Consider the following 27,530-nt stretch of genomic DNA (forward strand, 5'->3'; position numbering starts at 1 on the left):
AAATGGGCCCCCTAGAAAAAAAAATCAAACTCTGTTTATGGTTAAACAGAAAGTACTAGAGTGATTAAGATTAAACTACTTTAGAAAAAAAATCAAAAAATGTTGTCCTTCGTAGAGGTTTTAGTAATTTCTACACAAATTGCAATTAAATGTGACACGTAAAATGTTGCAAGGGCCTCCATTGTCAGAAAAAACGGGTGCAACAGCTAAAAAATAGAGCTTGAGTTAGAAATGAAGAAAATTAGGCTTAGTAATAAGGTTTATATATTGGATCAGTATTATAGATTGGAGAAATTCACTCTTTCAGCCCTTTTCAGGGCCTTACTCAGTCTAACAAACATGCTTGTTGTTTAGTGCAAATAAGTGGCAACAATACGAGGGAAAATTCATCACTTGTTGCAACTGACCCCTGTGTGCTGAGCATTGCATTATCTCAAATTTCTCTTCGATGAGGGAGCTTCGAATTTCGATAAAACTATGTATATCAAATGATGGCAAAATAATCCTGCATTATCAAAATATCGATTCACCTAAATTCATTTAAAATTAATTTTTATCCAATATCTCGATAGAAAAGTTGATATAAATAGTTAATTGATTTTCTGCCACAATAATGACCCTACAATTTATTGTATTGCAAATTAAGTTTATTTTCTTTGTGTTTGAGTTGCAACGCTCTCCCGTCTCCCCTACCAGTGTGTCAAAGGTAGTGCATTAAAAGCCAGTCAAATAACCTTGAATCAGCCCATAAAGATGAGTACAACACAACATTCATACTTGTAGAAGATAAACAGTTCAATGACCAAGGATATTATATTTATAATGAATAATGGTATTCAAAATATATCTCCTCCATCTTTTAAGACAGGTTTATAACTTCAAAATGGTTTCTTTCTCTCTCTCTCTCTCTCTTTCCTCCTTTGTCCCTCACCATCCCCCACTTTTCTAGCTGCTGATGTAACAACAAGGTACGTAGCTATGAGAGGGGGTCAAAATCCCCATCCAACGTATTTCAGGTAGAAGTATGGTTGTATTTCCCTCAACACATCCTCTGTAGTCTATTACATATATATGACTCTCTCTCTATTTTTTTTTATAAAAAACACAACTTCACTCTTTTACGAATTTAAAAAAAAATTAAATACTTTATTATATAGGCCATTCCCGCTCTCATGAACTAAGGAGTGTTTGCAAATATGAAATACCTCAAGACTGCTACTACATACTTTTATTAGAAGTACTACTTAGTATGGATATTATTTCACATGAGTTGGAATTCTAAAGATTGTCTGGACGCTCTCTCTCCTGAGCGGTTGAATAAAAAACGAGAGTGCGTTTTCTAGCGGGAAAAAGGAGTAGAGTGAAATTCCAAATGCAAACTCATCACTGTTGTGTTGTATTTCATCATAGTGAGGACGCCTTAAGTAACAAACACCGCATTCGCCTAGGGACCGAATAATAAACAAGAAACTCGAATCTATTAGTTATTATAAATTACAATAACCAGTGACAATGCTAGTAAAACAGTCATGAGGAATCTTTGTCCTCTCCTGTTGCTCCACCTTCTCTTCCAAACAGTCTCCTCAAATCAGGATATACGTCCACGGAAATGCTGTTTAGAGAATGAAGTATTTGATCTAAGCCTTCGGAACTGTACTGTCATTGAGGAGTCGAAGAGTGAGGCCTATTACAATGCACTTTACATCACTCTGGGCGACTTTGACTACAATATTCAAACCACGGATGACTTTAACTTCTCAGAGACAAATTACATTCAAAGTAGTGTATGTCCGGATACGCAGCTCTATATCAATCCTGTGGATGATGAATCTGCTAACAACGAATGGTTCCTTATGCCGGACGGTGTTGCCGTTCTGTCTGAGGAGTTTCGAGTCATAGAAAATAGTTTTTGTGTGGATCGAGGATTCTCTGGAGGACGCTTTCATGGTAAGAGTCTCCTTTTTTAAAGATTTAAACCACTTGTATGTATTATAACATTGGCGCTGTTAGGGGAGATGTCCCTCTCAGATGTTATGTAAGCCCCCAAAATGCACTTTTATGTACAGGGTTCGCCATGATTCCGATTCTGCTTTAAAGGCTTTTAGCTCTCTTAATAGTGAGCTGATTTAACTTTAATTCACACCATTGGAATGAAGAATCTCTGTTATGTTCCAAAATGGGATTTTTTTTAAATCGACCGAAAAGAAAGGAGATTTTTTTACTGAAAACAACATAATTGTTCTCCAATACCGACCAACACCTTTCCAATCCTCTCCCTGACTTTGTAAGGCATCTCCTTGATCTCGGACATCACCAAGAGAGTGCCCAGTCCTGCTGATATTCTCCATGAGGGCTTGAATGTTGGCCTCTTTGTTTGAGAGTCTCGCCCATCTTGTACTTGGTCTTACTGCCATTAGACTTGAGGACCTTGATGACCTTCTGAATGCTCTTCACGTGGTACCCGATAGACTTGGTGATCTGGCGGTCACTTTTCCGAGCCTCATGTATAGCTTTGATGACGGAGCAGTTGGCCGTTACTGCCGTTAGTAGGTGTCACGAGTGCCATACTAAAATGACCAAAATCGCTAAAATGCTTGCCATGGTCATAATTTTAAGCATAGAGAGACCAGCTAGGATGCATTTGAAGGCTAATTATTTTTTGTTAAATTAATGATACTTACATTTGTATAAGATTAGCCTTTTTCTCACCAGATACCCATCGCCTTTTTAGTTCCCGAATATGATTTGGCTTAGCTCAATGTTGGGTTTCAGTATATCAAAATTTGTTTTTTGCAGAGTAATTTAGGCAGTTATTTATGAGCGATGTTTTATGATTCCTCCATGTTCAATATTTCAAACTCAAATAAATTGTTGCAGAACCTGAGTTATGACAGACCCTCTAGTATAAGCATGAATACCCCCCTATTATCCTTAAATGTAGTGAGTTAACACAAAAACTATCATGTACAAAAATACAAAATAATAATTGGGGAAATTTCTAATTTATCTTTTTCCGGAAAATTATAGGGTTTGTATTCAAATTTATGGGATAAGTTAAAGTACATAAGAATGTTAAAATATAGCCCTTCTTTTGATGTATGATATTTAATTTGACCCCCGATAGGCCCTTTCAATTATAACATATCCATTTTTAATCACTCCATTGCAACATCCAATTTTTGATACTTTAATTAGTGCAATTTGCAGTGCCTCCAAAGGATTAATAAGAATAATTATTTGATAGAAAAAGACGATAGTTAATTCGTTGTGTATCTATATATCTATCTAAATAGTATATTGATTCATTAATTTCTTTTGTCTAACTCTTTGAGAAAGGATAATAACCCTGACAATTCATCATATATATGTAGTATACAACATTCGACAGGTAATGCCCATTTTAATACCCTTCTATGTCTTATCTGTGAGACCCAAGATTATTTATTTTCTTTCAAGAGATAAAAAACCATATCAATCATATAATAATAATAATTTATGTGTAGGCAAACCGAGCTTACATTGTTATAATATCCAATAGGTGTATTTATGTAACTTATACGTAAAAACCATCATAGAAGAAAAATTCCCTTCGAATTTAATGATTGAATCATCATCGAAATGAATCCTTAAACTTGAATTAACTCAGACATGTACATATTATGCGCAACGCTACAACGATTTTTACAGATGACTTCAACACATTAAGAAATTATATACAAATATAAGTCTAAATCTTTAAACACATTCTGATTATTTTTATAAGAAGAAGATCTGTTAAAAGTTTATTCTTTCTGTTGTTGATGCATATTCACTATTGAATGATACTTATCGTTGTTGAATTGAGTCAAAACATATATTTCAATATTTATTAATCCATATACGAGGGAAACAATGTTCAATATACGTGCATTCTAATATTTCAATTTATATTTATGCGTTACGTAGTTTGAATTTTAAAATGTATTTAAGCAAAATAAACAAGTTTTTACATTATAGGTCGACTTTTTGGGTGAGCAAAAGGCAAACTATGCTTAATTGTCCTATGGACCCTTCCCTATTATCTGTATCGTTGTTCGTGGATTTTGTGAAGTATGATTTCACAGTTCTCCTTTGCCTCTTTGCCCGATACTTCACCAAAAATCGACCGTAAGACTCAACCACAAACGATATCGACAATTGAGAAGGTTCCATAGGCCAATGAGATATAGTTCTACATTGCCTGTTGCTCCAGCAAAAATCTACCTTATAACAATGATAAAGTTCCCAGATTTAACTTTCAATAACTGTTGAATTGTTCTAGACGATCAAAATATATTATCAACAGCTATCCGTTCATTTTTGTTGCTGCCTTGTCTCTGGGACCAAGGACATCTTTCGGGGTCTTCAGCATGATGAATGAGTCATATGAAGATCATAACCGTATCCATAAGCCATATTAGAAAAATCTTTTTTAAGGTTTGAAAAGAAGAGGTCTACTAACCTTTAATGCAAAGGCTCAATTTCTCACTTTAAAATTGAAATAATCGAGTGAAATGATTTCCTTACTGTTCAGGATGTAGTTAAAGATGGTCCGGATGTACCTGAACGATCCCGTATATAAGGCCCTAATAAGTTATTACAACATTATACATTTATAGTTACATAGTGTAGGCAATAAATTAACTATTATGTTTGTATATACGACAATCCTACATTTAGACAATTAATTTTGTTTTGGATTGTTTTAAGTAGGATAATTGGATAAAAATTTTCCCTATCTCTATAAACGAACCAAAGCAAAATTAATTGTAAAAATATATCCCTTTGATAGTGATTTTCAATGCCTATTAATTAGATTTAATTTAAACATCACAGATGTTAAGTCCTATTTCTTAGTCTAAAAAAACATTTGATTAAGTTTAATCGATATTTTTTTGGAAATTTGTTCATTTTACTTAGTCAAAATAATATCGACTATAAGCCTCCAAGATGTCACATGTGAAAATGCTCTATTAAACATGGTGAAGTGTGGGGAATTTTTATTTTTGTATTTTGCTGTTTTTTCATGATAATTATGTTGTTAATTAAAAACTTATTTCATAGAAAAAAAGAAACGCCTCTGTTGTGAACATAAATCATTCCAGGTTTCTCCGAATCCACATTGTACATGCAAAACGTGATAAAAGGAATAAAGGCTGATAAATATTAGTGGTAGATTCTAGTTATTGTGTGGATAATATATCCATTTTCTAATTCGGTCAAGTTCGAGTATTGAATTCTGCGTCGAGTTAGGACGATATGCCAATTTTCCAGTCAGGTCAATTTCAGGTTTTTGAGAATTTCCACGTCATATTTAATGTGCCAAGCTCGCATAATTTCAAGTTCTCTAGTAGCCCGAGTGAAATAGTGGTCTTGTCACCTCTGGAAAGTGATTTGTGAGCGCTAATGGGCTTTTCCTTTTGAATGAATCAGCTCTTCTTTTAATATGAGCAGAATGCTTTAAACAAAATTTCCCCCACAATGCGATAATTATGGGGTATTTTTTTTTTCTTCGGAGACCGACCGATGTCCCTGGCGAGCATCTGTATGCAGGTTTTTACTCTCATTTAGAGTGAAGCTAGACATTTCACCAGTTATCATTACTCCAATGTTTCACTTTTGTTTTGAATTAAAGCCGATTTTTCAAAAAATATTACGATTGAGTTAGAATAATTTTCAGAAACTTGTCGAATAAAGTCGAGTTTTTTCCATGTTTGAGTAATACTTTAAGCATTTGGAGAAAAATAAAAGAATTTGTTCATTTGAGGTGTACTGAAAGGAATGGAATATCCTTTAAAATGATTAAATCTTTTCATTGCGTCATAGATGTTCCAAGAAGTATATCTCCACGTGTGATATTTTATTTTAGCTGTGTGGTGAGTTAACACGAAAACAATCTTGTACATAAATCAAGGCAAGAAGAAATGCCCAATTTAATGTTTGACATCATATATACTAGTGATGTGGAAATTAATCGAAATCCGAGAATCGGGTGTTTTTTTCTGGAATCGGAATTGCTATCGGTAAAATAATATATAATTTTCAATTCCAATTCTTATTCATTACTAGTATCTTAACAATTTATTACTTATGTATATATCAATATAAATAGCCCCCTCCAAAATTAAGTCATTTTTGCTTTTTACAAGAAAATTTTATATATGAAATTTGTTTTCAAAAAATGTAATATTTGAAATTTAAATTTAATTCAATTTTCAGAAATATTACCACTAAATTCAACTTTCTGTGAATAACTTACTATTTTTTAAGTTATAAAAATTTAATATTATAAAATTTTTTTTTTTTTTTTGAATTTTTTTCCAAAGCCTTTATTTTTTCTGAACAGGTGTGCATTTAGAAAAATTTTCTACTCAAAAATTGATTTTTTTGATTTTTTTTTTCCTAAAAATTTAATTTTTGCGAATAGTTGTAGATTTTTGAAAAAAAAATTAAATATATATTTATATATTTGAATTTTTTTCAAAATATAATCCGGTAGGAAGCCCTTGATTGCAAAATTGTATTTTACTATGTTTTAAAAATTGAAGAATCGTGAACAGCATGGATTTTTTTTTTTTTTTTTTTTGAATCCTCCCATCACTAATATACATACATATTCCATAGGCATATTTCTGCTTATTAAAGACTTAGCATTCAAATTCCTGGGGTGAGATGAGATACCCAAGGAGGATCACTATAATTTAGGGCTTTTATTTGATGGTTGATAGTTGATATGGCCCCAATTTTATCTTTAAATTAAAATCAATTATTTTCTAACTCAGTGATTGTGAAGAAGAAGAGTTTTTACTACTTTAAGTAGTGCAATTTGGGGCGATTCCAAAGGATTAATCGGAATAATTTGTTTATAAAAATGGACGATAATTCGTTTTTAAAGAATATAAATCCAGGTTGAACTTTGAGAAAAGTCATGCTTGCTTTCGTATTGTCGAGACAGATATTTAGTACATTATTTGGTTGTTGTATGAAAATTTGTCTTCCTTTAAAAAACATTTTATTCAAATTCATTATCATTGTTTTTTCATGTTTTGTTTTTTCATAATAAAAGTTCAATATAAAAAACATTTCATTCAAATTCATTATCATTGTTTTTTCATGTGTTTTTTTTTTTTCATAATAAAAGTTCAATATATTCAACGTGTTTTTCACGTCTGACTGACACAACACACATCAGTTGTATAAGTCGGAAGAAGCCATTTCATAGCCCAAATAATAACTTTCTTGATAATTATTTCTTCTGGCCACAGGTTGAGATGAGGGTATGCAGGGAACATTCATGGAAGTGTGGTGTTAATAAAGGCAGTTGTTGACCAGGCCTTTATTTAAATTAATCTGTACTTCATCTGTAAGTCCTTCATTTCTTTTGTTAGTTGATTACTGTAATATAGTAACGGCCAATGGATACATAATTGAATAGAGAATTAGCTGACAGTATTATAATAATAAAAAAACTATATTTTTTAACAAAATAGGGTATGGATTTCTCACCCATGAATAGGTATAGAAAAAAGAAATCCATTGTTTTCCCAATAAATGCCTTTAGTAATGTATATCTCGCGTTGTACAAGTTGTTAAACTAATGGATTTCTATTTATTACACCCAACATATATTGTTAACTTTGTAAATTATTAGTTTCTACCTGGTATATCAATGTTTTTTTTAGGAGAAGATAGAGAAAATATTTAATTAATACTTGCTCATACCCAATATCTAGTTATTATCATAACAATTTGATATTAATTAATGCATTTTTCATATCTTTTTTTTTCATAATCTTAATTACTATGAGTATGATAGAGTTTGGGTTTAATCAGTACAAGAAAAAAATAAAAAGTGTTTATCCATGCATGAATGTATTTCATAAACTATAAAAAGAGTCAATTTATATAAAATGTGTCAATATACAAGTAAGCTTGAAAAAAAAAACAGTTCTAATACTTTATTTGACTTAATAAATTGGTTTTTGGATTTTTTTTTTTAAATTAAATTTCATATGTTAAATCTTTTCAAAAGAAAATTCAAATATTAAATTTTGTCGAAAAAAAATACAAAAATCCACAGCTATTTACAAAGAGTTAAATTTTTTTGAAAAATTTTTCAAAATCCACAGCTGTTTACATAATAAAAATTTCAAAAATTCACTGTTGTTCACATCAAATTATTTTTTTTAGACAAAATTTCAAAAATCCACTGCTTTTCACATCAAATTAATTTTTTTTAGAAAAAAATTCAAAAATCCACAGCTTTTAACAGAAAATTGATTTTTTTTGAAAAAAAAATCCAATATTAACTTTCCTATTCAATATCAAAGATTCCTTAATTTTTAGGGAGGGCTACAGCCCCTTCAGCTCAACCCCCAGCGGATGCCCTTCAAATATATCAAGCTACATTATTTTATTGACATATTTTGGTCAATTATGGCTTTTTAATATAATTTATGGGATAAATTGAGATCCTTAGGAATATTAGCTATGATTTTGAGCCTTTATTTCAAATAAGATGCTTCGTTTAGTTCTGATATGACCATTCAACAAATAGGTATTATATATTCTATCTTTGTTCTATAACTGATCGATTATTTTTTTAATCATCAAGTGCAATTGGAATTTTTCTGAAGGATTTATCAAAATAATAACTTGTTAAATATGTGAATTAAATTAAGAATCCAAATTTTATTCAGAATCACTTTGGTAAAAAATAAATACTTGTTTTTGTGTTGACGGGCCACATACTGTACAGTAAAAGATTTTCACCACTCAGGAATTAAATAATAAAGACAACTGCTAATGAAAAGAAAATTCCTTCTTAATATTACCAATTACAAATTAACGGGCCAGCTTAAAAACACACCGGATTTACATCATTGTCTATAGTCTATGCAATCGGAATTCCATAACATCTCTAAGGTTTAAATCATTATGCTGGGTAGAGTAAAGCCAGTAACCATGCTAGTTCATTACTTAGTCTTGTAAATAGTTAATGCCGTCAGAGTAAAGTGTAACTTTGTTGTGAGAAGTCGTCTGTATTGTTGTTTCTTGGGTACGAGTCCATAAATTATGTTCAGAAACTTATGAATGGATTAGCAATAGATAGATTTTGATCCATTTCATTTCTTGTTCATCTTGTTAAATATCTTATATTCCAAATATTTTCTTTGTCCTTGGCACAATTATTTACTTCATATTATAACTAATAACTACTTATAACTATAAATTAAATGTATATTTATAGTCTATAGACTCAAATGACTCAACATTACTTATATGGGCTATAAAAAATATTATTAAAAAATTGTGTATTGGAGTAGGAGTCGGGCATTTTATGTACAGACTCATCAGCGCTGACAAATGAATAGTGTAACTCATTAGTAGAGTTGTAAATCCTAAGGATTTTCGATATGGTGAAAAACAAGCGTGAAATAACGCGGAATTCTGACAATTTGAATAATATTTTGAAATGAGAGAAGCTTTCGTTGTCATGTCGTTGTATTAGATTAGCTCCAAGCAGCTATGTGATGAAATACATAAACGTAAACTCCATTCCTAATCTATCATTTACACATGTAGGAATTATTCCATTGTTGATCCTCAATACTACTCCAAAACAAATCCATAGTGTTATGATCTCATCTTTTATGAGCATACAATCTTGCAATTACCTTATACTCGGATCTTTTCCTCTCATAATTTAAAGCATAATAATGACAACTTTAAAAAATTAAAAAAACCCGTTAATGTAGCCAGTAGATAAAAAAAAACCACTCACTAAAGTGCTTTGGATTTACAATTATACTCATTAGCATCCTATTCAAAAATGTGGTGTTTTTTTTTTAAACCTGAAAATTGAAGATTTTTTTTTTTTTGATTAGAAATGTATACATTCTTATTTATTTAAAGAAATGGACTGTTCTTGACAAAATAAATGATTTTTTCCATATAACACCTCGAAAATGATAGTTTAAATTTTTCAAAAACATATGGGTTTATCCCTTTTTCAATGTGACAATATTTTTGTAACAGTAGAAGGTCAAGGAGTTCCAACTTTGATCTTTTTTTGTTTGTTTAATGATACATTAATAATAATTATTACTATATATATCTATTAAGTTTTTGAGTAAAAAAAATATGAAGTAAATCAACTCTATTCAAGGATTCCGAAACTGATGTATCAAATATGACACATATGCCGTTATAGGATTAATAAACATCCTGGAGTTCTTCTAAAAATATTTCCAGAGCCATGTATCTTACGTAAACGTATAACATTATTCGAATCCGAGGTTTCCTTACGAGAGTTTCTGAATCAAAAGAAAGACTGTTGTAGTCATTAGTATTCCGCTAAATGTATGTACAAATACTATTTAGAGCTCAATTGAATTAGTATCAGAAGGAAAAACTTTTATTAATGAGAGATGTATTCTTAGATTGATTAGGGGTATTTTTTTTGTGAGCATGAAGAAAGATTTGTTGTTCAGTGGATTGAAAATAGTTCTTTTAATGAAGGACAGTAACAAATGACCCAATAATAGCTTTCACTCCTTGAAAACAGTAGTTTCCAATCTTTTAGCACTTTTCTAAAAGTTTGAAACCCAAGGGGATCTTTGTAGAATAAAAGTACCCAAAAAAAAAAACCCACATTTTTTGTAGTTAGCTGCCAATTTGTCTGCCCCTATTTCTTGTGTCGGTGTTCTGAACGTTGATTGGTTGAATTAGAATGAGCTCTTGTTAAGCTTAACAATAGTTTACAACAACTATTGAATAATAATTTCGTAGGTAGTTCTGAAGAATTAGAATACTACCAATAGATTTTAGACGTTTTTATTCTATTTCTTAATGGAACTGAGGCTGCAACACACAATAAAGGTACCGTTGTGAAAAACCTTTTAAAAAGTTGTAAGTATCTTAATGAACATTTTACCCGATTAATATATCCATTATTTTTCATTTTGGGCACCAAACTCTTCTAGATGAGCATGATTGGTATCATTTTCCACTTCCATAAAGTCAGTACTATAATCCCGAGAGATCCTACAATCAGGGGCGTCTGCTCGAGGTGGGATGGAGGGGCTGTAGCAGCTAAAAACTTTAATTTTTGGAAAAAAATAAATAATTTTCTGTTTTGAATAGATTTATGGATTTTAAAAAATTTTTATCAAATTATGGAGTAAAAAAAATTTAATATGTCGAAAAATCTATATTCAAATTTTATTTATGGAATTTTTTTCTAAAAACTTTAATTTTTCAATAATTTTCTGAATAGCTATGGATTTTTGAAATTTTTAACTGTAACTTTGCTTTATTATTTTTATTTCTGGGACTACAGAAAATTAATAATTTTCTGTGAATAGCTATGGATTTTTGAAATTTTTATCCAAAAAATTTAATATGTCACATGTCAAAACGAACTTAGTTTGCTTTAATTGGGACTACCTGTCCGTTCGGACAGCATATACACTGTTTTAACATGTCCGACATAACAATTTGCTTGTTCCGGACGGTCGGACAAGTGTTTATGTAAAGCCCTAAAATTAGATTGTCCAATTGTATCTTGCAACCTTTCCACCCAAAAGAAGAATAAATTATTGTACCAGATCAGTTGACTCATCTTTATCTTTGTTACGTCTCGCAACCTTTTCTCCGAAAAGAAATAGGGATAAATCATTAATTCATAGTTGTCCAATTCTTTCCGTCTATATATGTAATTATAGTATTCAATAATTGTTAGAGCCTAACAAGAGCTCATTCAACCAATCAACGTTCAGAATACTGATTAGAGGTGGTGGGAGAGCAGCAATATTGACAGCTGGCAACAAAATACCGCCTATATTTTTTTTCAGTGAGCTAACAACTTTTATACTATCTTAAGAAATTATTCTTAATGTAATTGTAATTTTCTTCTATTTTCCGCAGAGGAGATGGAAACAAATATATTCAAATAACCTATAACTACTTACTACGCAATTCATAAACCTGGTACTTTCGGCTCACTAATTGAAAACCTCATTTTGGCATGCCATCTTAAAATCAATGTGTGCACGTTATGTTTCATAAAATTCATGGAAATGTATGTGGAATAATTATGTAGTCTTGTATATAGACTATACAAAATTAGTACACGGATAAAATAAATCCTACTATAAATTAAATGTGTGATGTAAGAGTTTGTTTTAACTTTTATGTATTAGAAAGTGTTGGAAATATCATTATCCTCAATGCACTCTTTAGAAGACATTAATAAATATCATTAAATTATTTCATTTTGCAGTCATTTAGGGAAGCCTGGGACAGTTGTAACAATTTTTGTTATGGCTCCATTACTCTGAGCCGGTTTGACTCAGACATGCACAATGTTAACCCAACATAGCTCTTCTATTGTTTAAATCTATTTATATGTTATACCAGTAATGAATTTTGATAAAAATATAAATCCACGTCCTTTTGCAACTACTCCTTGTCTCCCCTACGTCATAGTTTCAAGGGTAATAAATGAGTTATTTAATATCATTGTTTGTAGGTCATTGCCAAAACTTCATAACATTAGTATTAATATGGTTGTATTGTATTTTTTGCATGCTAAAGACCAATTATTTAATAGGAATAGTTGCTATTTGTATTATATGAATTAACAAAAAGGTTATTACGTCTATTATAATTGCTCTCAAATTTCTACAACTTGTGAACGTGGTAGGGAAGGGTTTCGTGTTTTTGTTTTTTTAACAAACTCAACTGGGTATTTTAATACCCACAATTAATTGTGGATGAACAAAATAAAAAATATATGTATGTATATTACACTATGCAACAAAATGAAGGCCTTGGAGTGCTCGCAGGCTAAAATCCCCATTTATTATTGTTATTTAAACTGTAGAATACAAACATCACCATTAAGACTTTCATCCGATAAAGGTTTGACCTTTAAAACCTTTTTTGTAAATCAAGTTTTTAGTGTATAACTACAATTCATTGCTATTCAAATGAAAATCAAAGTCAATAATAAATTGATACAAACATTTCAGCATTTGAAAAATGAATTATGTATTACTTTATATTGATTACAATTAATAAAATCTATATATAACTACCAAAAAATTGAGTAAAATGAAGGACCTTACCTAGAAGTTACTATCTTCTTTTTTCTTTAAGTACTTTATATCTTAGCCAAATTTATTGAATAGACCTAACATTTCAATTTAAAAAAAATCCATCCAAAAAAGGTCGATTTCGATTGATTTTGGGCCAATTTAGTTTTTAATATTTATTAAGAAATTTAAATATAATACGCGGGTTAGGTTACGTGAATATAGATTGCAAAAAAATTATTCACTTCTGAGTTTAAAATTATCAATTAATCACTTTTTTTGAATGTTATAACAAAAAAGACGATACAAATTACATCATTTGGTCCAACATACTTTTTTTGTGTTAAATGAGTTATAATATCTCAAATTTTTCCTCAATGAGTGAGTTTTGAATTTTGATAAAATTAAATCCGTTTTTTGTTTTGTTTTTTAATACTTTATACACATGTGAAGAAAAATAAAACGAAAAAGTCTACGTCGTCTCCAAAGTTTTTTATGTAGGTAATTATTATAATTAAAACCTCAAAATCTTTACTTATTTTTGCGACAAGAACGAAAATAATGATTTAAAGCGGTTGTAGTACGTGCAAATAAATTGTTTTATCTACATAATTAGGTAATCCAACATTCTTTTAATTATAAATACCTTAGATCTTTTTGTCAATACTGTGGCCTTGTTACTCAGCACAGATACATTTTAACTTAACTCTCTTTTTGTAGTTTTGTATGCTATTCAGCCTTAATTTTTATGTTTATTTATTTTGAAAAAGTCATTATAGGAGATAAATTTTTAAAGAAGTTCTAGTACATTCGAAAAGTGCTGTTGTTTGTACTATTTTATTATTATTTATAAGGACTCTAAGGCTCTATAAGTACGTGAGACAGTGTTAGTTTTGTCATCTCTGACCAGATAAAATGTATTCGTAAGCGAATATTTTTTGCAAGACGGTGGCAAGACGAAACATTTCAAAAAAATGTAATACAGTGATATATGATGTAACAATACTAAATTAACACTGGTGTACAATAAATGTAGGAATTGTTTTCTGAAATCCTTGTGATATTATCAGGGCTGTATTAGAGTTTTTGAGAGCCACCTTTAGAGGGGACCATAAAAAAAATATGACCTTTTCTAATTTAAAAAAAAAATTAACTTATGAAGACATTTTGTTAATAATCTATACCAAACTTTAAAAAAATAGGGACTAATTTTGCCTTTGCTTTGATGGTAAATTCGGCCCTGCTTATATCTCACACTTTAGCCTAAAAAATAGGGGCATTGTACACAGTAAAACCAGCCTTGGCTAAGCCTGAGTTAATAAGAAAGAAATGAGTCTAGTTCGGATTTGAGTAATTTTTTTAAAAACTACAACTTTAAATATAAGTTCTGAATAGGTTTTATCGAAATTATTTTAAGTGGATTGAAAATATTCAAATCATAAACCTTACAATTTAAATTATTGTCATTTTTACAAGAAGCTCTATTCCTTTTGAGCTCATTTCAAGTCCATAATTATAATATAGGATCCATAGGGTTAAGGCTTTTCTTGAGTTCAGTATAAAATAGCTTTCGAATCCAAGTCCAGTCGCAAAACTTAGCACCACAAATCCCCACCTCTGCTTTGTACTTTTCGATTTTATAAGCACACTCTTTTTTTTCTTTTTTCAAGGAATATTTCTAAAACTATGTTCAGTTAAACCTGATCTAACGGCATCTGGTTTTAGAGGTCACCCGCACTATGCAGTTTCTTATTCAGTTTCCTGGCTTGGCCATTTAATACAAGTTTGCTGTATTATATATATATTTTTACCCATAGACCATTATGTACAAATAAGGCCCTTGACCAGATCAAAAAGTAATTATCCCTAAGTCACCCAAGAATGATATGCTTGCAGTACTTATCAATAACTTGATAAAGGGCTTGTTTTACCCAGAAATCAATGTCTTTTTATCTCCTAGATAAACAATAACTGGATTAAATATAATATCTAATTAACTTCATTATCCCTTAGGGGAGTTGGTAACAGTTTATATGGAAGGACTTGATCCATAAGGCTTTCTCTTGATAAATATGTACATTATATACATATATAAATATTGTAAAAGGAAGTAGATATATAATGTATATAGATTGAACAAAATGGATCATAGAATTATGATTAGATTGGGTTTTCTGACGTATCCTAAATTAAATCGGGTCATATTATAAGGTGTATCGTAAAAAATAATAAGTTTTTAGCACTCACATTAAATAAATATTATTTTAAGGTAAAAATGACATTAAGGATTTATTGTAATCTGAACGTAGAAAACATTTCATTATTTTTTTTTGCAATTAATTTGAGACATTAACCTATCTGATGTTTTAGACTAATCACATTTGCCTTTTTTCTAACAAAGTATGTATATATGTTTGATAGTTGATACCCAGAACAAATGTTCACGTCTCTGATTTATCTTATATTTATTTTCTGTATATAATTTCACAAATATATAATATACTTTTTTTCTTTATAGGTAATGTTTTGGTACATTGCTTTTCATGGGAAGAAACTTGCTCTCAAAAAGTCTGTGTTCCCACAATATGTCCGGAGAGTCTTGTCTTTAATGTGAACACTTCTGTATGTGACGTACCCATCCAGTCTTCAGACGAAGACTCTAATGACATGCATTTCATAATCCTTGACTCTCATGGTAATAGAGTCAACTCATCTCAAATCGAGTTTCGATTGAATAACTTGTATTGTGGATCCATCCACGTATATTCTGATGAGCATGAGGACTATTATATTGATGATAAGGGGATTTTATACATTGCAAACGGGCATTTTGACAATACCAAGTAAGATTATGATTATAATTATTTAATTATGGGGGGAGGTTTGATTGATTTCTCCCCCTTCCTTATCTTGTAATCAAAGAGATCCAGCTTGATGAAGATTGATTTGGTTACATTAAATATTAATATTGTTATCCTACGTATATTATGCTTGACATAATATCTTGTCCTTTTTTAATTACAGATACAGGATATATCGGGAGCAAAGTTATGATAAGCCAACTGACTCAATCAAAATTATGACTCGTATCGAGACTTGCGCTGAAAAAATTGGGCACAAGGGATTTGTATCCTATAGTCGTTATGTTTGGACCATGTTTTTAGTCGTTTGTCAGTTCTTATCCATCATTTTTTTACTCCTCTTAACTATATACTTGATAAAGATGAATCGAAGAAAGCTCTTTGGGATCCTCACTCTCTGTATGACGACGAGTCTATTTTTCTTTTATCTATTCCTTGTTACAACGCAAGTTATTGACATCACTCTAGTTCAATCACTACCGAAACTTTGTTTATTTCTCGGATATGGAGTTCAGTTTAGCTATCAAACTGCAATATTTTGGTTAAATACAATGTGTATTGACATATGGTGTACATTCCGCTATATAAGACGATCCTCTGAGATCGAACCACCAGGGTGGAAAAAACCTATTTTTAAGTTCTACTGCATGTATGCATGGGGTGTTCCGGCTCTTATTTCCATTGTGACTATTACAATGAACTCATTACCAAAGGATCTCACACAAAATATTATTACTCCAGAAATAGGAGTTACTTCTTGTTTTTTCGCCACGGATTTGGCAAAATTGGTGAGTTTATCAATATATATATATACAAGATTTTAAAATAATCAAATTGTTAAACCATACTTTTCTTTTCTAGCTTTATTTTCATTTAATTAATTTCATTGTCATCATTGCGAACGTTGCATTTTTTACGGGCAGTTCCTGGAATCTCTTGTGTGGAGTATGGGCGGATGGAGCAGACGATCCTTTGATTCGAAAGCAGAATCGTTTGCGACACAAAGCTGTCTTCAAACTATTCTTTGCTATGGGGATCTCATGGCTTGCTGAAGTTATTTCTTGGATCATTGAATGGACGGTCGGGAAAAGCTCTTCTGCTGTCATCATAGGATCCGCATTTTTCGATATTGTAAATGCATTGCAAGGTTTGTAATCCTTTTAAAATATTTCCATTTTGACATATTATATGTATTATTATTTGCAGGTGTAACAATCTTTGTGGTCATAGTCTTTGATAGTGCTAATATCATCAAAATAAAGAAGTTCTTTAAAAAGTATAGTCACTCATCGGAGCACAACACAAATCTTTCAACAGGAGCATCTATGTCAACATTTGGGTCTAAGAGGAAAATGAATAGGAAAGAGACTCCTCCAACACGTGAAGAAGGGTTGGAAATGAGGAAGGAAGATCTTGGAAGTGGCGTCGCTTCATCCTCCTGATGAGGATGTCTTAAGACATTTTCTTTTTATTTTAACATAGATATATATATGTATTAGACTTTAGCCTGGATGTTTTATAGTCAGGAAATTGCATGAGATTATTTATTTATTTTAGACTTTATTATTTTAATCATTTAATGTATATTAATTCCTTAGAGTAGTCTTATGTTCCATATTCTACCCTCACGAAAAAACTACCTACTTTTGGATGAAATAAAGAGGGATATATAAAAAAAGTGTAATTATTGCTGGATATAAATTAATATAATATTTAGCCTATCACTTAGGTAGTTAAGTATTATTACATGTGTAAACTTAGGCATGCAATTGTATACCTACAGAGATGAAATGAAATATAATCAAGAAGTAAATTAATCAGTTGCTCTATGTTATAATATTATATTTATTTGCAGAAAAGGCATAGAAAAACCATCAAATATTGGTATTGGTTTTTTGATTAATGACCAACTACAAAAAAATGTATCTGAATCATGAAATGAAAATAAATCCTATTTGAATCACAAATCCCTAGATTTTTTAATGAATCTATATTGCAAAATTGTTGATTTTTCTTGAACGAGGATGTCATCAAGGGTATTTATCTATAAAAATAGATAATTTTCTGTATATCACTCCCAAAAAATTATATTGATTAAAAAAATATTATATATGATGTTACAAGGCATAAAATGCCTACTGAAATCATCACTTCAATTTCTTTTATTTAAATAATGAAAATAAACTGTAGCCTGGGATTGTAAATAAAATAAGATTCAAGTTTAGTTAGTTTCTAATAATACTAATAAAGTATGTTATTGATACTTAACCTCTGATCAAAAAAAATAATATTGAAAATTTTAATTAATTACTAGGGTTTTAAATGTACAATTTTAACTACATGCTTAATTGTAATAAGTTAATTTCTTCAATTCAGTGGTATTTTTTTTTTTGCGCTCGCACCTATATTAACTATCTCTCTTTATTATATCCCAGACCTACTCAAATCATTGATGTTTCATATAAAATATTTTTATTTTATTTACGTTATAAATAAAATAGATAAACATATAAATAAATATATATTCAATGCTAATCATCACAGTTTGGAGATCCTTGAGATTTGTCATCTTCTAAAAATAACTTCAAATCATCGTCTTCAAATTCTTCTTCGTCGTCATGGTTGTTTGGTTTGGATAAAGTTATCAATTGAACGCGTTTGAGAGCTTTGGAGGGTAAACTGCCTGATAAAATCGGGGTTTTCATTTCTGAAGAGTCGTCATACTTCACATCATCTGAAAGGAAGGTTTGGGATGAAGTTGGGGTCTTAGTGTCAATTAATTTTATCTCCGTGCAATCAGAAGCTTCACTCGAGTTATTTTTTGAAGCTTTTCTAACAGAGATTCGTCTAGTCTCAGGAGTCTTTTTAATGGATATTACTTTAGGAGTAGTTGCATTATTCATTGATTCTTTTGGCGCCTTTCTTGTTTGGATGGTATTAACTTTAACATCAGGGATGTGGGATTTTTCAAAAGTTTCAGCCTTAGTGAGAGGAGATTGAGTTTTTTCTTGTACGCTTTTGATTGGCATGGACACGTTTGATTCATCCCTTTGATTAGAAGAGGAATTAGGTTTCACATCTTTCGACGGAGGCTCCGAATTCAATTTAGGTACCTTGGGAGCTTTTCTGACACTTATTATATTTACAGTCTTTTTTTCACTCTCCTCTGACACACCCGTTTCTTTTCCGAATCCAACGGCGGATTCACATTTACTGTTAGTATTGGACTCGTTTACTGGTTTCAATTTCTTTCCATATTTTAAATCATCTTTCTTTTTCGAGATGGATCCCTTTACGTCCACATCCTCCTTGATGCCACTTTTAGCCTTTAGTGAAACATTTATAGGTATTTCATCCAATACCGTCTTCTATAATAAAAGATAATAACATCAATGAAAATGATTGTTAAAGCTATATGATTTTGTTAATATACTATCTACCTTTTTTGCCGAGTAAACTTTTCCTAATTCCCCCTTTTGAAATTCAATAAATGAGGCATATCCATCTGTAGATGAAACAATACATGTATGACCATCAGCTGACCAGGATAGATCCGTGAGTCCTATGTAGTGAATTTTAGAAACTCTGGCGAATGGGGTTGCTTGTTGTGTATCATAAAACATGACAGTGTTTTGTGTGGCAACAGCATAAATCATTCGATAAGGCAGAGCAAAAAGAGTTTTGTATTTCTCCCACGGCTTCAGATCTCCATCTTCTTTGTCCACATCTTCATCATTAGGAACTGGTCTTAATTCGTAGAGAATAGGTGAAAATCTGACTGCCACACTGAATTCCTTGTTTGGTAAGTAAAGTACAGGCCTAGGGTACATGAATTTAGTATCCCTTTGTTGAATAAAAAATGTTAAGATTCAACTCACTTGGAGAAATTGACTCTTGAGAATAGATAGGTACAATGGGATATCGAAGGCTCTTGCTCAATTTCCAAAACTCCCGAGGGAACAATAAGGAGCTGACCATCAGGACTGAAATCAATACGACGATAAAAGGACTGAAATGTATCATCGTGAAATAATCGAACACTTTTCTCTTGGATTTCATTATCGTTTGCAATAGGGAGTTTACACTTATATGTTTTGGATATGGTTTTGTAGGACTTGGTATCATATACCCGTAAAACCCTAAAGAGTAGACAAATATGACGCATAATGAGTTTAGAATCTGGACATGATGGAGAGTGGGAGTCGCATTACCTATCACTACAAATGGACGCAACAAATTTTCCTAAGGGATCAAAAGTAACACCGTTGACCCATCCCTTGTGATCGCTCAAGATCTTTAACTTGCTTCCTTTTACTACATCATAAATGATGGCCGTGTTGTCTGTTGAGGAGGACACAATCAAAGTTCCACAGGAAGACCAATCCAGGCTCACCACATCTTGTAAATGTCCTCGCAGGATCTTCCAAACTGTCCAATTCTCGCTAGCAACTTCCTCTTCCTGGAGATCCTCACCAAACAAATCCGGGGCAACAGCATAATCAAGGAAGTGCCACAGATAGATAGCGGAATCTAAAAGAAGGAATCCCTCATCAATGAGCACATCAAAACAGACAATAACAAACCTGTGTCGCCCGAGGCAAGATATTTCCCATCTTTGGACCATCGGACAACATTCACAGAGTTTTGATGTCTATTCAGATCCGCCAAACAGTTCAGGGATCCATTCGAATCCCAGATCTGGAGTGAAACAGGAATAATGACATGTCCATGACTGTCTCAGATAAGTACTTACAACGACGTGTTTGTCATCTCCACCCGAGGCGAGCCGATTGTGCTTTTCATTCGGCCAATGTGTTCCTTGAAAATCAATGGAAGATATCCGTTCCCGATTATGCCATGATATGGAAGGAGTAGATACTTTCATCCTCCTTCAATTTTAACACTAAACCTTGTTTTGCCGCCAAATCCAAGCCTATACAGCCTCAGCCACCTATTTAAAACTAAATAATATAGTGCCCATTGGTGCTTCCCTTTTCTGCCTGCCTCCCTGGCTGGCTGCCTGTGTCTGGCTTATTGCTAGCTATAATAACAAACATTGCAATATGTTATTGTTCTTCCATTCTTTTCTTTTTATATACGGAACTTTCCTATTAAAAATATCAAAACCTCTTACATACGAACCTCCTTTGATCAAATGTGTTCTGATTGTACTTTATAGACTGTTTTATAATTGGAATTTTAAATAGCTAAAGGACAGTATTTTCAAATTAATTATTTGTGTCAATTTAAACTTATGTATATAAATAATATTTTTGAGATGTTGATATCGCAAAAGCGCATAGGGGTGAAAGATTTTGGCAATGTTAGATAATATTAGGACAATATTTCAGTGTTCTTAAACCATTTTAGATATTGAAGTAGTTGCCTTATACAGTATTTTTATTATAAAAATAACAATAATTATCTAATATGATATGAATTAGAGCTTTTATTCGATTTTAAATGTCAATAATTTCCCACTAAACCGCCCTCCTAATAACGTAGGCGTTATTTCAACAACTGAAATTTAGCTAGATGTGGAACTACTTTCCTTATTTATGTATTTTATAAGATTGAAATGATTCTTTGAAATTAAAATGTTTACACAATTTTGAATTTCAATAATCTGTCTACAAATAATGAAGATATGAATTTAGATGTATTTTCCTTATAAAACAACCCTCGTAATAGCATAAAATTTATACTTTTAAATATATATAGCAAACTGAATTTGATGAGCATTTTAGTTGTAAGGATCTTTGCTTTAGCCAATTTTATTATAAAATAACAATATTCCAATAATAATTAAAGCTTTTGGTTGACTCTTAATTTGAATAATCAGTCATCAAATATTTATGATTCACGAACGCTGAAATGACTTCTTCATATCTCACAAAAACCAAATTTTTGATGCTAATGCAACCCCATCGTCAGTATCAACATTCGAGAGAAACTAACTCACGCATTTCAAATCAACATCCCGCTCTTACGTCACATTTATCAGACATTATCAATCAAAAAAGTTAGAAATTGCTGATTTAAAACCATAATGTTTCAAATCAAAGCCACCCAACTATGTCATAAAGGTCTCAAAACAAAATTTAACATATGTCGTCTAATATTTAATCTGAAGTATATACATTTTTTTACGTACATTCATTTATTTGAACTTATTTAAAAACTTGAGAGTTGAAATATGGCACATAGTACAATTAAAAATCTCACGACGAACTATACATCTATTTCAATGCTTGAGAGTCTTGTATAGAGCTTAATTTGAGCCAAATACTGAGGAAATGCTGTTGTTTTCCACTGTGACTGCAATGTGCTCAAAATCAAAGTAAGGAAAACCTGATAAAAAAGTCTGTAAAAATATGAAGTTGCATTTGTTTTGCAAGGTAATGCATGATCATTGATCATCCATCATTTGACGCAATTCATTTATACTTTAACTTGCACAACTTGCAAAAATATGATTATAATAATTATTTTATTATTCTTGATATAAATGATATATTCATCGGTGTTATTTATTGAAATATTATTTGTTCATCAAGAATATTAAACATACTTAGGAGAATTGATTCTCCCTGAGACCAAAATATTAATCTTTTATTCTCTGAAGTATGCAGTTCTTTGTAGTATGATTTGGTAGATAAGATAGTAACTTCTATTTTGTTCTGACAATTCCATCGCTTCCTGCTATTGAACTACCAGAATTGGAACTGGCAAACTATAACCCTTAGCTCTCCTCCTGTTATTTGAAATATATATTATTTCTTATTTCTAGAGCCGAAACAAATTTTTCTGTGGATAACTATGAATTAAAAAAATAATACTTCAAATTGAATTTTTGACGTTGTTTTCCTAAAAAATCAATATATGAAATTTAATTTTTGTAATTTTTTGGGAACAGCTATAGATTTTTTGGTTTTTTATTCAAAGAAATTCCAAGGACCAAACCTTATTTATACATATAAATGTATGGAGGGTGTCATCTCTGCACAACCTCCTATGAGACAAATGATGGGGTTTGCACAAAACTGCAGATCTTTAATTTGAACCGAAACCGGAACTGTTAAATCTGAAACGAGACCTAGAAGAGTGAAATCAAAGAAACGAGACCGTAACCGATAGAACTGTTGAACATAAACCAGGTTTTGTTATCTTCTTCATTATCTTAAAACGAGGAGGGGTCCTCGTTTGCAATCGGGATGCAATCTCCCTACAATGAAAATGGTCTAAAATCACTCCTCTCTAAAACAGACATCCCTTCACCCACCCTTTGTGTAATTTAAACAATGAATATTGGTACTGCTTCTTACTTTTTATACTTCGTCTAACTTTCATTAACGTATCTTATGTAAAAATAAAAAAAATGAACTTGAAATGAGAAGTTTGCGTTGTTATTTTACAAGGTTTAATTAGGTTTTCAAAGATAGATTACCTTAAACCTTTGCAATTGCAATATTTTTTAAACTATGTAATTAACTTGGTTTTTACCAGATGCATGCGGTTTTCTTAGTAGCTGCCCTATGTTGGAGGCTTGTCGAATACCGTATACTGCATCTAGTTAGAACAAGATTAAGGTGTGATTGCCATGCCGGCCAGCGAAATTACTTAAGACCTGCATTTTCTTGGTTAAGGTACATGACCAGAGAGGATCTGAACTCTAAACATCCTCACCATCCATACTTAACAATAAAATGACCTTATAATGAGTATGATCTTGCTTTAAACCCAATAAATCCCATTCATTATTAATAAGTATACCACGGCAGGCTGGAATTTCCTGTGAAAGGTTACCCTTCAAATATCAATTTTATCATTGATACATTTTCATTAATAGGCTATATATATTCACATATAGTGTTAAAATTGAACTTTAATCAACTGTCCAATTCGTAATTATCTCCCAATAATCAGAATCCATAGCTGACCATCACCTTGATTTGATATTACAACTCGACCACTGCTTAGGGTCCATTGATTCCGAATGAATGACTTTGAACATACATAATTGTAACAATCTACGTACATAATATCTGCAGTTAAAAAAACAACCAACAGTTGATATTATAATTAGGATATTAGACATACTTCATGATTATGATGACACAATTCATAATAGGAAGCAATTAATTAACCCTTGTGATAAAAGTAAACTTGTTGTTCCTTCATTAAACTCATTTATTGAGACATATGTATCATGAATGTACAATGTGCAGACATAATGGAGATATTTCATCTGTACACATACAATATGTCGTATTGCAGTATATTTTACATCAAATTAAGGAATATGTATAATATGCTTATGAAAATATCAAAAGCATGTTCTGCCTAATTATGATCTCACACACGAAGCTATATCTTTAAGAGTATGAAAATGTAAACTATTATATTCTTATACAGTGGAAACTACTGATAGTGACAAAATCTTGACTCGAGCTCTAAAATTTGAGCTGGACAGGGCAATCATTCCGATAACCTTGAGGAAGACCCTCTTGATCATAATCTATTCACCTCCATCAAAGTTTTTAAGGGACAACTCCATTAGGTATTCAAGTCTACTTCAGGCATGGGAGAATGAGATGACAATAAATATTAAATTGAGTCATTAATGAAAGGATATTTGCCCATACAGTTAACATATGAAGGACTAAGCCAACGAGGAATCCTCCATATTCACTAATTACTATCTTCTCCATTCCTGTAGTCGAAAACAATTATCACAGATAGTCATTATTTAACTAGTAAGATCCCTCTTTTGAAATCCTTTATTTAATAAACATGAGTCTTTTATGTAGTGATTTGTTCCGTATTTTCCAGGTTGCAATAATATGTCTTTCCGGTCTCTCACCGTTTCTATAGTTCATAAAAAGGGCGTCTCTTCTACTTATTTACTTTGTTGAAAGATTGTTAGATTTTGGGAAAAAGAAAAACTTCGAATGTACTTTTTTGAGTTGTAAATATGGAGTGAACAAAGCATTTTTTCTTCCAGAACAATTTGGAGGGATTTTCAAATATTACCTCAAAATTGTATGGATCATTAAAATACCACGAGATGCATTTATTTCAAAATTGAGAACATTATAGACTTTAGACATAAAAATTGTTCAGAATTCTGAATTATGTACGTAAGACTATGTTTAATTATTGAACAGACTAGGTTGCTGGACTCTGGGAGGAGGGAACATTTGTTTTTTTTCTCAAAAGTTAATTTTTTTCATACAACAAGATCGATTCCCCGTGTCTCAAAGTTTTTTGAAGGTATGGGTTGTCGATTCAAAAAGGACAAAAAAATTAAAAATGGAAACAAACGAATGATTGTCGTAACGGAAAAAGGGTGAACGTATATCAAATACGAATTAAAAAAGGAAGTTAGTTAAATGAACAAAGAAGAAAATTAGCTAGTCAGTGTGTATCTTCAATTTTCATTATTTTTGGAGAAGGAACATGGCAAGTTCCATCTACCAAAATTAGTATTTTACATGGTCAATTTATGTTAGATTTTCAAGAATGTCAAAAAGGGTTGCAGATTTGATTATATTATCATCAAATGTACAAAAAAAATTGTATACAAGGAGGTTTTACAATATAAATTTACCTATTATATAAATATTGTTTATAGTAGATCGTTTAAGTTTATAATTTTAACATAAACAAACAAAATATAAATAAAATCTTTTTTAATTTTTCATTGGCTATCTTTAATATAGCATGTTCACGCTAGTATATATTTAAGATAATTCATTAAATTAAACGTTAAATACATATTAAAGAATAACTACACAATTTTTGAATATAACACGTATTTTTGAAGCTGTATGAGATTTGATAATTGATATCTTTTTATAAAATAATTAAACAGCTTTTAGTGATGCGTTGTTGACTTTTAGTCCGAGATTCTGTTGTATATTTTACAATAATATAATATCCAACTCAAATTAAGAATTTCCTTGTTCCTCATTTAATTAATTAAATTGTTTACGGGTAGGATCGGATTACGGTATTAAGAAAGCCTAGGTCCGGGATCTCTAAAAAAACAATCTCTGCACTATTAGTAATAGTGATAAATAAGGAGGAGAAAATGAGAATTGATAAAAAACTATCTTCAAATGAACTATTTCTACTTAAAATATAAAATAAATACTTATATTTCACAGTATTTAATATTGACGAAAGAGATACCTTAATTTAAAAATTTGCTTCTGGGATTCCCCTCATTCCGGGATATAAGAAACTCCATTAGATATATAGGTTAGCGTTGTATGAACTGGAGTTGATTGAGTCGAACCTAGTTGATGCATTAGAAAATGGAATAAATTAAGTAGCTACGCATGCCACTCACTGTCTGTTTATTAATTCCTAGAGTTGATATTTTTGTAAGGAAAAAAAGAGTGCCAGGAGAAGGTGCTAGGGAGACATATGGTACTACTGAATAAAGATCCTTGTTAATATCAGCTGCCTTTTATTTGATTTTTCGGGAAGAAAATAACAATAAAAACAAGTGCATTGAAAATATTGTAATTATGTATATTTAAATTCTTAAATTTTTTTTTATAAAGTATTTTTAAAACAATTTACAGCCAAGAAAAGAGCACACGCAACAAATTTTAATACAAACCTTTAAATTCTTATTCAATATAATACTCTCAGTGTGAACTTTGTACATAACGTACTTACTTTGCATGCATTTTCTGGGCAATTTTTTTTTTGTAGTTTAATGTGGACTAATGATTTTTAAAACTTTTAAATGTGAGACCATGCTATTTTTTACAAACCACTAATAAATCCCCAGTCTCTCTCAGCCGAGATAATAAAAGAATACTGATTTATTAGAAAATCACTTACATCGCTTCAAATGATTAGGTTTAATGATAAAAATCAAGCCGACTTAATAAAATAGGAAGTCCACACGGTTTTTTTTTTAAATTTGTAAAATGAACTCAAGTTGAGGAGATGAATGCCAAAGCATCTTTTTTCTTGTTGTTTGAACAAAAATTGAAACATTTTGCAAATACATCATTAGTTATGTACTATGTATATTTAAAATAGAAATATTTATTTTGAAAATTACTTTGTAATTTTTATTTTTCAAGAGTCAAATAAATATTTGATTGAATTGACATTCACTTTACACAAAATATGTGAGTATACATACATATATACAATAAACATTCAACATATATCAATGCATAGTGAATAGTCACTCATACACTATACAAGTATGTGATGAGATCAGTCCTATAGTATGTCTTTATTTATCATTACATAGTACACAATACATATTCTCTAGAAATATTCATAGACAGTTGGCCTACACTTAGCATGTATGTACAATATAAAATCACCTGACACACCCTTAATTCAATCATGATTGCAGAGATAGTCCTTGCTCTTTAGAAGACGACAAATTCAGGCTTGACTGAGCATCAGTCAAGTCAGTCTGAGCATATAAGGGCACAGTAGAAATTGTTCTAATATAACATGCATTGTATGTAGCTAGGTTGATAAAAATACAAGGTTATGCCATAATGCGTGCATGACT

The 27,530-nt window shown here is 30.9% G+C and overlaps 2 protein-coding genes across 4 annotated transcripts; one reads left to right on the plus strand and one right to left on the minus strand.

Moving 5' to 3' along the window:
- The first annotated feature begins 959 nt into the window (after window positions 1–959).
- LOC121113627 (probable G-protein coupled receptor Mth-like 3) lies at window positions 960–17,793 on the plus strand. The gene is made up of 6 exons (XM_040707459.2): window positions 960–1,016; window positions 1,158–1,947; window positions 15,634–15,958; window positions 16,140–16,764; window positions 16,838–17,123; window positions 17,183–17,793. Exons 2-6 carry the CDS (start codon window positions 1,530–1,532, stop codon window positions 17,416–17,418), a joined length of 1,890 nt encoding a protein of 629 aa, XP_040563393.1. The 5' UTR covers window positions 960–1,016; window positions 1,158–1,529; the 3' UTR covers window positions 17,419–17,793.
- Window positions 17,794–17,801: 8 nt separating this feature from the next.
- On the minus strand, window positions 17,802–21,000 carry Caf1-105 (chromatin assembly factor 1, p105 subunit). 3 transcript variants are annotated; one of them, XM_071886769.1, is made up of 7 exons: window positions 20,730–21,000; window positions 20,560–20,674; window positions 20,188–20,506; window positions 19,855–20,115; window positions 19,417–19,795; window positions 18,462–19,344; window positions 17,802–18,020 (listed from the first exon to the last, which is right to left on the minus strand). In XM_071886769.1, exons 1-6 carry the CDS (start codon window positions 20,859–20,861, stop codon window positions 18,508–18,510), a joined length of 2,043 nt encoding a protein of 680 aa, XP_071742870.1. In that variant the 5' UTR covers window positions 20,862–21,000; the 3' UTR covers window positions 17,802–18,020; window positions 18,462–18,507. The 3 variants fall into 3 exon arrangements, with proteins under 3 accessions (XP_071742870.1, XP_040563391.1, XP_040563392.1); XM_040707457.2 differs by lacking the exon at window positions 17,802–18,020 and having other exon boundaries at window positions 18,426–19,344; XM_040707458.2 differs by lacking the exon at window positions 17,802–18,020 and having other exon boundaries at window positions 18,426–19,341; window positions 20,730–20,999.
- Window positions 21,001–27,530: the final 6,530 nt, after the last annotated feature.

This window comes from Lepeophtheirus salmonis, chromosome 2 (assembly GCF_016086655.4).
Source record: "Lepeophtheirus salmonis chromosome 2, UVic_Lsal_1.4, whole genome shotgun sequence".
NCBI classification, from domain to species: Eukaryota; Metazoa; Arthropoda; class Copepoda; order Siphonostomatoida; family Caligidae; genus Lepeophtheirus; species Lepeophtheirus salmonis.

What these genes read in the sequence shown, in the direction of transcription:
- LOC121113627 (XM_040707459.2), top strand. Translation starts at nt 1,530, where the DNA reads ATGAGGAATCTTTGTCCTCTCCTGTTGCTCCACCTTCTCTTCCAAACA. An exon ending in CTCTGGAGGACGCTTTCATG is followed by an intron (nt 1,948 to 15,633) that starts GTAAGAGTCTCC and finishes TTTTCTTTATAG; the next exon opens with GTAATGTTTTGGTACATTGC. An exon ending in GGGCATTTTGACAATACCAA is followed by an intron (nt 15,959 to 16,139) that starts GTAAGATTATGA and finishes TTTTAATTACAG; the next exon opens with ATACAGGATATATCGGGAGC.
- Caf1-105 (XM_071886769.1), bottom strand. Translation starts at nt 20,861, where the DNA reads ATGAAAGTATCTACTCCTTCCATATCATGGCATAATCGGGAACGGATA. An exon ending in GAGATGACAAACACGTCGTT is followed by an intron (nt 20,675 to 20,729) that starts GTAAGTACTTAT and finishes GTTTCACTCCAG; the next exon opens with ATCTGGGATTCGAATGGATC. An exon ending in TCTTGCCTCGGGCGACACAG is followed by an intron (nt 20,507 to 20,559) that starts GTTTGTTATTGT and finishes TCCTTCTTTTAG; the next exon opens with ATTCCGCTATCTATCTGTGG.